Raw genomic sequence first — 12,247 nt, forward strand, 5'->3', positions numbered from 1 at the left:
CCGAAGGACAAGCTAAAATGGATCAAAATCCCCTACACTTGAAACGCGGTAGACCGATAGGATCAAAACACACTGTTCCTCGAAAACGAAGAGGAAAGAATCAGGAATCTACTCTAGAAGAGCCTGGTGTTGTGCTTGCTCCCAAAGAGCTTATTGCCACTGAAGAGGCACAAACCTATGAAAAGATCACCAACCCTGGGAATACTGAGAATTCCATTACATATTGTAATGAGATTTGGGATCGGAATGAAATCATCATTGATGATGCTTTTGCATTCTCAGTTGCTCATAAAATTATGGATGATGATTATGAGCCGCAATCTATTATTGAATGCCGTCAAAGGTAAGATTGGTCTAAATGGGAGGAAGCAATTAAGGCTGAATTAGCTTCCCTAGCCAAACGAGAGGTTTTTGGACCCATAACTCGCATCCCTGATAATGTAAAGCCCGTTGGATATAAATGGGTATTTGTTCGGAAACGAAATGAGAAAAACGAGGTTGTCAAGTATAAAGCATGACTCGTTGCCCAAGGATTCTTCTAGAGACCTGGGATTGATTATGATGAGACATATTCACCTGTGATGGATATGATTACATTTCGTTTTCTCATTAGCCTAGTACTCTCTGAAAGATTGGAAATGTGTCTTATGGACGTTGTGATGGCATATCTGTATGGCTCATTAGATTCGGATATTTATATGAAAATTCTCGAGGGATTCAAAATGCCTGATGCATGCACTCCCCGCAACTTATTCTCAATAAAATTACAAAGATCTTTGTACGGGTTAAAGCAATCCGGTCGCATGTGGTATCAACGCCTAAGTGAGTACCTAATTAAGGAAAGGTACAAGAATAATCCTATCTGCCCATACGTGTTTATTAAGAAATCAGAAATCGGATTTGTTATTGTAGCAGTTTATGTCGACGATATAAATTTAATTGGAACTCCAAAAGAGTTAGTTAAAACTGCTGAGTATTTGAAAAGGGAATTTGAAGTTAAAGATTTGGGTAAAACCAAACTTTGTCTTGGTCTAGAGCTTGAGCATAAAGCAAATGGAATAATCGTCCATCAATCAGCATACATTGAAATATTACTTAAACGCTTCAACATGGACAAGGCTCATCGATTGAGCACCCCTATGATTGTAAGGTCTCTAGATCCCCAAAAGGATCCGTTTCGTCCTAGAGAATCTGATGAAGAGATACTTGGTCCTGAAGTACCATATATCAATGCAATTGAGGCTTTGATGTACTTGGCACAATGTGCGAGACCAGATATCGCTTTTGCGGTAAATTTATTGGCACGTTTTAGTTCTGAGCCAACTCAGAGACACTGGAATGGAATTAAACATATTTTTCGTTATCTCCGAGGAACCATAGATTTGGGATTATATTATTCCAAGGATTCCACTATCTCTGATTTAGTTGGATATATTGATGCTGGATATAGATATGATCCATATAAAGCTCGCTCTCAAACCGGTTATTTATTTTGTTATAATGGCATCGCCATTTCTTTGCGTTCTACGAAGCAATCGCTAGTAGCTACATCTTCCAACAACTTTGAGATTATTGCTTTATATGAAGCTGGAAGAGAGTGTGTTTGGTTAAGATCCGTTATAATACATATTCACAATTCTTGTTGTTTAACACCGGTTACAAATTCTCCCACTATAATTTATAAAGATAATGCTGCTTGTGTTGCACAAGTTAGGGGAGGATATATCAAAGATGATAGGACCAAGCATATCTAGCCGAAAATTTTTCTATACTCACGAACTCCAAGAAAGTCGACAAATTGATGTTAAGCAGATTTAATCCATAAATAATCTTGCAGATCTTTTTACCAAATCATTGCCAATGTCAACTTTTGAGAAATTAGTATATGGCATTGGTATGCGGCGAGTTCATAAGATGCAAGATTGACTAGCCCCAGCAGTGGCTATATAGCTCAAATTGAGGGGGAGATCTTATGAACTATGCATTGCACTCTTTTTCTTTCTGTCCGGTTTTTTCCCACAAGGTTTTTTCAGCTTAAAGTTTTAACGAGGCAATTAACGCATCTTAAAATTTGTGCTGTGTACTCTTTTTCCCTTTTGTTAGGTTTTTGTCCCACTGGGTTTTTCCGGCTTAAGGTTTTTAATGAGGCAGTATCATTCAATGCACATTCATAATATAATGAATATAATGAATATTCAAGGGGGAGTGTTATGAAATACATGAATGAATATTCATTATATTCAATGTACCTATTATGGTACATTTGTAACCTACATTCTACATACAATCTCCAATAAATGTTCATCTCCCTATTCAATGTATGTATTCAATACATTGACATTAATGATATGTGCGTTCTTGTTTTCTTATAAATAGGAGTTTAGTTTTGGTCATTTTGTAAGAGATTAGAACATAATGAAAAGAGAAAATATATATCTTGGTGTTTATCTACATTATCTACTTAATCTCTATTCTCTCTATTATATACTTGCAACGCAATATTTTACAACAGTTACGAAGTGTTTTTATAAATTATAATTAGGCCCGTCAAAGAGGGTGGGTTGGATGATATATGGCCCGACCCAAATAGACAAATTTAACCATTTGACCCATTAATTTGCAATGCAAAATTTTCGATCCATACCAGATTCGACCCATTAACATGTTTTCTCCTTATATCGTTGTCTTTGAAGAACGGATTGCTCTATTGACCGGCTTGTCAAGTCAGAAAGGGAGCTCGGGTTATTAATTAGGTTTAATGTTACGAAAAACCTCAAATTACTACATTTGAGACAAATTTACCCTGAACTAATTTTTTTATCATCAAAAACCTCAAACTGGTACAAATGTAATAAATTTACCATAAATTAAGTTTTATATCACAAAAAATTTCAAACTGGTACATTGGTAACATATTTATCCTCCGTTAAATTGAATTAATGCTATAAAAAATTATAAACTAGTGTATCAGTGACAAACAGATGGTAAAATCCAAAATCAGTACACCCGTCAATTGCGATTTGAACAGCCCGATGGGAGATCGGGTTATTAACTATAATATATGGTTATGCATGAAAGTGTGGTACCTTCGATTTTTTCTCCTTTAATGTGAACAGCCCCCGAAAAAGGAGTTGCCCGTCCAACGGGTTCAGCATGAAGCCGCGTAGGTGGGTTGAACGACAACGTTGAAATAAAATAATAAAAGCGAAAAAAAAAGAAGAGAAAAGGGAGAAGTTTTTCGCTCCAAGCAACCTGATTGAAAGCTTCTCTTCCCAGACATTCGGTCTTCGCACCCTGGCATCGGACCTTGGACTCCGTCGCTTCTCACCCACGTCCATGGACGCCTCCAACGCTCGAGTTCACGCGATTGGTCAAACCGAGATCAATTGGGACAAGTGGGTTGCTCATTCTTTTTCTTTCTTGGTTTGATCTTTTTCTTGTTCGTGATTCGTTCTTGTTTTCGCTGGTTTCCGTTCGTCGTTCGTCGCATTTTCTTTTGGGTTTTGTTTTCTTGGCGGGTTGATTTTGTTGCTCGGGTTCCCCGGCAAATGGAGTGTGAAATTTTTATCTCAAAGCAATCAATGACGTTTCCGGGCTTAAAGGGTTCTTAAGTTTGGATTTCTTGGTTATCTCCTTCTAGATATGATGAGATTTTATGCCGATTTCGTTTTTCTGGGATTATGCATTTATTGGTATCCAAAGCTCCTGATGAACGGATATGTGGTGATGTTGAGCTGCAGAACTCTATAACGAATAGAAAAAAATTTAAGGGCTTATATATGTTGGGTTTCAAAGTAGGTTCAACATGTTTGTTCATCGTTTTGAGGCTTCATTGATAAATGTCAATGTTTTGTTTTGTATATCAATTTCATATTTATATTGGGTATCGATTAATCTCGAGTGTTGGAGACAAGGAGGGGAAAGCTCTAAACTGATAAGTTCCTCTTTTGTCATGATTATCGGGAATTCACATATGTGCTAGTGCAACGAAGATGAGTTCTTTGATGAGTTCTTATGAACACAACAGAGGTTTAGACAGGATGTTTGTAGTTAACTTTGCGTGTGTGCATGCCAATAATCCCATGATTTACGACATCTGTTTGATACTTAGGAAGATGTGACTTCTACCTGTATTGTACTAGTTCACTCTTATATGCTCATCCATTTCACCAATTTCTGCAGGCTAGATAAAACTAAGTTTTATGTTGTAGGAGCTGGCCTCTTCACAGGGGTTACAGTGGCATTATACCCAGTTTCTGTTGTTAAAACGAGGCTGCAGGTTGCTACAAAGGATACTCTTGAGAGGAATGCGGTTGCAGTCCTCAGAGGTATATTAAAGACAGATGGGGTTCCTGGCCTTTACAGAGGATTTGGAACCGTCATTACTGGTGCAATTCCTGCAAGGATTATTTTCCTCACTGCTTTAGAGACTACAAAGGTTGCCACTTTCAAGATGGTTGAAACTATGAAATTAGCTGAGCCTACCCAAGCGGCCATAGCGAACGGTGTTGCTGGCATGACTGCATCGCTCTTTTCTCAGGCTGTGTTTGTTCCAATTGACGTGGTATGTAGTTCATGTTGACACGTAATCTCTTGTTATGACTTACGACTATCCGAGAGTTTTCGTTAGGCTCACGTATATGGGGTAACAAGTAGTGTGGTAATGATAACCAAATTATGTTAAATTTACATCATTTGCTTGTTACAGTTATGAGAATATGTTCTGGAAATTTGAGCCTACTTTTGGTTACCTGGAATCAATAATAAAGATAGAAATAAGCTGCCACGGGGTCGTGATGCTAAAGTTCACATCCTCACATATGCTGCTCAGGTCAGTCAAAAGCTGATGGTTCAGGGATACGCAGGCCATGCAAGGTATAGTGGAGGTTTGGACGTTGTTCGCAAGGTGTTGCAATCTGATGGCATCAGGGGATTTTATAGAGGGTTTGGTCTCTCTGTTATGACTTACTCACCATCAAGTGCTGTTTGGTGGGCAAGTTATGGTTCAAGCCAGCGTGTTATTTGGAGGTAAGACTTGGTTTAGTGCTCATTTGCTGTGGATAAAGTTCAACTACACTGGGACTATTGCTGAAACTAAATAAAAGAAAAAGGATTGTTAGCTTCCAAGAAATTCTTTCTCATGTAATTGCCTATCTCATCAACGTACCTGAAGCTTCCATTCTTCAAATGTGAATAATGTAGACTTCGAATAATGTAGACTTCTTATGTGAATTTACGTAGTTATGTTTGTTATGTTCATTTGGTGAACCTTGAGATGAGAACGTGATATTCATTAGCGACCTCTCTCTCTCTCTCACTCATACTTTTGCCTTCCCTTTTTTTTCTATTTGTCAATGTCTGGGGGGTCTCATTTTAATAAGCTAATGGTGTGGAAAGATTACCTTTTGATGCAGCCTTGATATTATTTGGTCTAGCATGTGGTATGATTTGTAGATCTTAAATGATCTTCCTTCTGTTTCCTTTTGCACATTTCTACTGCATGTGCTATTTCGTGTTTGCATAACTATTTCAATGTCACATGCAATGAACATTTAACTGTTTCAGCAGCGCAACATCGATGTTGTCACATTTGAGTTATCAAAGTCAAGATAGAGTGTGGGTGTGTTGTTTTTTTTTTCTCCTCATGCGGTTAGTAAGCCTTTAAATCAATACAAAAGAGGACTTGCACCGTCAGACATTCATGGTATTGTGCCTCCTTTGCCCTCCAAAGAGCAGGAGTAAGATATATGTCTTGAAAGTTTTTAAATGGAAACTGATACCAAAAGGCCAATCTGCACAACATCCTAAAATCTGTTTATTATTTTCTATTTGTTCATTTTCCTTTTTTTGTCTTTTTTTTGGGAGGGGGGGAGGGGGTAGGTGGGGTAGAGGGGTTTGGAATTACTGTAAAACTGACTTTTTATGTTCCCTTTAGAGGTATCTTGTTTTAACTTAAGCACCTATGGGCGCATATGATACATTGACATCTGTAAGTTTGAGTCCTTTGATGTAAAAATGCTGTGTGACCTTTCAGTCTGATTCATCATTATGCATTGTCTCTCTAATCACATGGGTTCCTACTACAGTGAATGGCCCAATAATGGATCGTCTGTTAACAGCAACTATCCTTAGTACTATTCTTCAACATTGTCCTTACTTCTTAGGTACTCATCTACTAATTTGATAAACAAGCTGATTGCAATCGAGTAAGCATATGAAGTTCATGTTTTTGCGGGTCTCGCATAGTTCCGTCTTTGCATTGGATACATGATTGGCTCATGCCAGTGGAATGAACCCAGATAATTTATCTCCCTGTTTTACATTTGCTAGGGTTGGCCTTGTGGCCCCCTTGGTAGGAGAAGTGTTTCATCACCTTGATAATTTCTACCAAAGTAATCATGTGTAGTTATGACAAAAGTTCTACCTTATGCCTTTGAAACATGCTATAATTTCAGTGTAATCTATTTGACTGGCTTCATTTCCTGAATATTCCATGTGCCTCCTTAGCTGAAACAGTCCTCCAATATTTCACAACTAACATATGGTTGAACCACGTCCCGTCAACCAAGCCAACAGACAACTGGGACCTTTGCACAAAAATAAAAACTCAAATCTCTGCTTGGACACAAAAATTGGTGGACTTGCAGGACAGCTTTGAATTTAAAACCTTAAAATCACCCGACATTTGAGATTTTTATTTTTGGCTTATCATATTATGCGTTCCTTTGTTTTGTTTTTGAGGGCTCTGCAGTCAGTGTATTTCTACTAGAGCTCTTTTTGTGCTTATCGAGGAGAATCTCTAATCCCAAAGCTCCTACTCCACCTCTTTTCCTAGTGCTTAAATCACAATTTTGTTGTTGTGAAGAGGTATAATTTGGATCCTGACACATTTAGAATAATATGATGATTTAGTGGAGATGTGTTACTTTATTTTTGAAGAACATCCTTTAAGAAGGTCCACTTCCTACACCTTATCTCAACCCCTCCTTTTTGTCAAGTGTAGTTCTCCATCTTTGTCATTCCAGAAGAGTGATTTTAACGACTCTAATCTTACCTAAATAATCTTTTCTTCTACCCATCACTTTCACATGTTTATTTCCATTATCTCCTTTTTATCAAGTAATCCTTACTTGTGTAACTACATTTCACGTTTTCGCAATTTCTCTTTGTTTACATTCTTTATAATTTAATTCCATTATCTAATTCTTTTCTGTTCTTATAAACTGAGGAGCCATTATATATTTGTCAATGTTTTCTTCTTTAAATGTATGTTTATATCCTTCTATTGGTGAAAAGGACAAACTTTCATGGCCATCATAGGATAAGACAAAATGTTTAATTTTGTTTATAGTCCATTTAATATTGTAGATAAATGGGATTTGGGTGAATTATTGGGAGAGTCTACCTTTATCTAAATCTTGAGGGATCTTTGTACCTCCATGCATATGTCATTTAACAGTTTTCTGTTTTTCCTTTTGTTAAGAATGATAAATCCCATTTCAATCGTCAGATCTCAAAAACAACATAATCTTTCTTTTCCTGTGTGCAATATTTTCTGAACTATCCAGTCATAAAGAATGTCAGGACTTTTTGCAACTTGCTTTTATGTTCTCTAATTGTAGTAGATCCTATCTTAAGTTTTTCTACACATACTGTTAGATTTTTAAAGTTTCCATATTTTTGCCTTTGTCATCTTTTCTGTCCGTGATCTTGGCTTCCATTATAAAGTACTCTGTTCTGTAACGTGATATGTTGATTAAAGAAAGGGCATTTCCGATGTATTCTTTTATTTCAGAGGAGCAACAGGAAATGTTAAAGTGGGACTGATGTAATACAGGACCAGATGTCACAATGTCATTTTTTTTAACATGAATTTTACTATATTGGATTTGCATTATGTACTCTTTGGTATTCTGACTTTTCTTTTTAATTTGCTCGTCATTGAATAGGCTTTTAGGTCATGGGGAAGAGCTTCAGGAAGCTCCTCCAAGTAATTGGACAATAATGTCAGTTCAAGCTGCTGGAGGAATCATTGCAGGTGCAACGGCTTCCTGCATCACCACCCCATTAGACACCATCAAAACTCGCTTACAGGTACTTTTAAATAGGTCGACTGCTGATATTTTGCTTTTGTAAGATCTACCTAAGATCTGATCTGTTTATGCCAATTGGCCTAGTAATTTTTTGCTGCCTTTAGTGATAGATACAATTACTATGATTATTCTTCCTTCATGAACTGATGAGAGAATTCTCTTTACCGTGAGGAGTAGGTTGCTTCTTCTCTATTTAATATTCAACTCCACTAAACTCCAGGTCGTTTTATCTTGGTTTTTGCCTTTAGGATTGATTTAAAGAGAGAGTAAAAGTGTTAGGTTGGAGAAACGGTAGAAAGACTAGGAGCATGGCAATGGCCGCATAGATCATTACAGTTTACTTGCTCTCCTAGGAAGCTGTTAATGCGATTAGGTCTATTGGTTCCTAGAGACATTCTTCGTGGAGGGTGGGAATAGTTGAGGAATCCCCTACTCATGACCAATGAGCTGTATGGTCATGTTAAATGTCACTTAATTGTTTTAGAAAAAGGAAGTGATGATACCGGGTTTAACAACTTGGGAACTGTCATCCCTAATGTCATTTAAAATAATGGTATTATGCTCACCTTATTGACAAATAAATACATGATTAATAGATTAAACTATGTGAAACATAGTTCAAACTTAATGAGTGGGTTTACCTGTCCCATTTTTCAAAAGAAGATTGTTTTAACCTGTATAATCCAACATTTTTAATCTACACAACTTTTTGTCATTGATAATAGTAAAATAGACCGACAAAAAGATAATGTAGATACTACATCAAAAGAAAAAGAATAAAAGAAATTATATTCAACCAAATTTTTAGATTCAGTAACAGAATCAGGATTCAGATCTCCTTGCTTTAATATGTATATATGTCATCTTAACATGAATAACGCATGAATGCTCTCAAATTAGGTAGGTCTAGATGTGTTTAAATTGGTTAAGCGGGCCATTCTGTGTAAGACATTTGTTTGTACATTAGCCACAACCTCACTGAATTTTAGTTTTGGAGGTTGGGACTAAAAGCCCTCTTCACCTTTACCGTCTCTCTATTTATTCTCTTCACTGGCACATTGCAATCCATTAACTTGTCCTTTTCAGTGAAGTAGTTAATCCTCTGTGTACCTTTTGTTTGTTTAATTGCCAGGTGATGGGGCATGAGAAGAGAACATCTGTTAGGAAGGTTGTGAGAAACTTGATAGCAGAGGATGGTTGGACTGGTCTATATAGAGGATTGGGTCCTAGGTTTTTCAGTATGTCGGCATGGGGAACCTCAATGATATTGACATATGAATATCTGAGTATGTATTTCCTCCTCTTTTCTAATCATATTCACTTCTAGTAAATAAATGATGGGATTACACACAGGATACCTGTGAATTGAAAGGTTGTTAACTTGTGGGATGTCATGCGGATACGATCTGTGCACATCTAATTTCTTCGCCCCACTTCTTTTGCAATGAAAAGGCGCCATGCACATGTTAAACTCTTGGCCCCCTTCTTTTGTGATTAAATGGTGTCTTTGTGTGACCATCAGCTTTGTCTCTTAGTACTCCATTTTCATTATGCTCATCATGATAGAATGTATGAATGCTTCCTGTCTCACAGCATCTGCAAGATATTATTTGGTGCTTTATGAAATGAGTAGAATCGTTTGGATGTTCGTAGCAATTGTACGGGCGATTTAGTTCTAACTTTTGATGTCTGCTTGAAATAAGCATGTCCAGTTCATTCATCTAAAAATTAGATCTGGACGCCTATCTGCAGCTGGTTATTTACCCAGGGCACCCCATGGAAAATGGAAGTCATTGCCCGATTTTTTTTTGCCTCTCTTGAAATTGGTTTTATAGTGCAAGTGGTTCTTATTCCTTTCTTGTCTCTCTTGAACATCCGTTTATTACACCATGAATCATTCCCAGTCTGACAATTTATCGTGTTCTTTGTACAGAGCGCTTGTGTTCGAAAGATGAATAGGCTTGGCACTATTCTAACTGACAAAATGTACTTGTGTATCGAGACCGTCCCCGGCGGATCAAACTGGATAATCTTTGGTAGGATCCTCTAGAGGTTTCATGACTATAAACATGAGTAGCTTGCGAGAAATAGGAGGGTAAAGAACATCCTTTAAAGTAGGGCCTTTCCCCTTAATTCCATTAGGTGTTCAAATTTTCTTTATCTAAATCAATTGGTTGTATTTTTTGTGAATGCCTAGATATCTGGCTGAGATTCTTTAGCATAGCTTTTTCTTTTTGTTTCGTTTTTCAATTTGTTATCATCGACAATAGTCGATGATTTATATTACACTGTAACATTCCCCTATCCTGTTTGCTTCACATTGTAAGTATTTTCTTAAAGCAGCAATATAGATGGTTCCTCTAAATTGGGTTTCATCTGTACTTTATATGTAGATTTATTAAGTAAATTTTGTTTCATCCGCCTGTTCTTCGTAGAGCTTTATATATGCGGTCACTCCACTTTTCATAGATTCTTTAGAACAATGTTTCGCATATTTGCGTAAGTTGCCCTAAGATTTTCAGGGGTTCTCTCATGTATAGCTAAATAACTCTTCCTTGAGCATTAGATGAAAGAAGAAACACCGGCTTAGTTACAGTTTTCGAAACTCGATTACCTTTTTTAGGGAAAATTGTCAAATAGTCCTAAATATATTGCATTTTTGCCAAATTAATCATAAACCTTTTAATTATACCAATTGAGTCATAAATCTTTTCACATTTTGTCAATTGGGTCTATTTGACCAAAAAAAAAGAAGAAGACTAAGACGGCTTTCCTGAAAGTGGGAAGATCCCTCATCCGATAGACAACTGTCTGTGTTTGTTCAATGATTTTTGGAGGAATAAGTCGGCAATTTTCCTAGAATGCCAAACGCATGCGGATGGACTAACCTTTCTGCAAGACTGATTATAGGACTTTAACACTGAGAATCACTTTATATTCCTCAATAATTACCCAAAACTAGCGACTATCAATTCTCACTTGAGCTCTTTCCATGCACTCGATTCGGATCTAAAGATCAATCGGAACTTGCTTACATTCCTGATGACTAGATATTCTTTTACGTAGGAAAATACACAAACTCACGCTCGATTTTTTGTAGCAAAAACCTTGCCATAACCAACTTCAGGAACCAAAGCTGGAACAGTTGAACTTGAATGCCTCCGTCTCATCGAGCTTTGGAATTCATAATTTCAGAGAAGACAGTCCCAGACCGCAACTTCTGGGAATCATAAACATCATCACTACTGGTCAGTTGTCGCAGCTGCCCTACTGCTCTTCCCACCACCTCTATTGCTACTGCTGTCCATTGCGTTGCCTCTATAGAGGTGAACCAGTTTTAATCATTGGGAATTAGGAAGGAGCGAGGGAAGGGAAGACTAGACAAGATTAGTGGGAAAATTACTTTAATTTCCTAAATCAATGGAAAAGATTTCATTGTAGTCTTAAACTTTTCAATTTTGTCACTTTCATACTAAACTTTTTCGCGATATTTCAATGTAGTCGTTCGAGCCAAATTTTCGCCTGAAAATGCTGATGTAGCGGTCTAGTCATCTCTGGCTGTGTTGATCTGATGTAGACAGACTGAATAGAAACGACGTCGTTTTGTATATATTTTTAAATTTTTAAATTTTTTTTCTTTTCTTTTTTTCCTTTTCATTTTTTCCTTTTCCACGCTATTGTTCATCTTGTTTCCACAGCCTAAATCTCTCAGGGAAACACGGTAAATCGTTGTGAGAAAGCAGACTTTTCTAGAGTTAAGCCGAGCTGGCGGCGGTGCTACCAGAGCTCCTCCATGGACTGTGGAAAAGCATTTTGGTTCGGTAGATCTAATGGTGGTGCTAACAAACGCGTCTCGATAATTGACCTTGTAATGCTCAAATTTCGGTGAACATCGCCAAAGCCGGCCACACGCGAACTAGTCTCATGGATCCCAACGACCTCGGCCGAGCCCATTTTGCTGTGGCCGGCACCAAACTGTGTGGAGGCACAAGAAACCAAGGCAAACGTCGAATACTCATTGGAATCAAAACGAATTCCCGCCTGATTTCCCCCCGATTGGGCAGAATGAAGGCGTCCCTCCGTGTGACAATTCAGGCAGCGGCACAGAGATAAAAGGGAGGCCTCGACGGCGAACATTGAAGCATCAGAAACGG

General features: G+C 37.6%; 1 protein-coding gene across 1 annotated transcript; it reads left to right on the forward strand.

The window, feature by feature from the left end:
• Window positions 1-3,209: 3,209 nt before the first annotated feature.
• LOC115674055 (uncharacterized) lies at window positions 3,210-10,458 on the forward strand. Its single transcript, XM_030596378.2, has 6 exons — window positions 3,210-3,395; window positions 4,183-4,564; window positions 4,832-5,028; window positions 7,950-8,094; window positions 9,226-9,379; window positions 10,027-10,458. The coding sequence occupies exons 1-6, from the start codon at window positions 3,337-3,339 to the stop codon at window positions 10,050-10,052; spliced, it is 963 nt and encodes a 320-aa protein (XP_030452238.1). The 5' UTR covers window positions 3,210-3,336; the 3' UTR covers window positions 10,053-10,458.
• The last annotated feature ends 1,789 nt before the right edge of the window (window positions 10,459-12,247 follow it).

This window comes from Syzygium oleosum, unplaced genomic scaffold (assembly GCF_021117445.2).
Source record: "Syzygium oleosum isolate NSW1041296 unplaced genomic scaffold, Sole_v2.1 Sole_v2.19, whole genome shotgun sequence".
NCBI lineage: Eukaryota > Viridiplantae > Streptophyta > Magnoliopsida > Myrtales > Myrtaceae > Syzygium > Syzygium oleosum.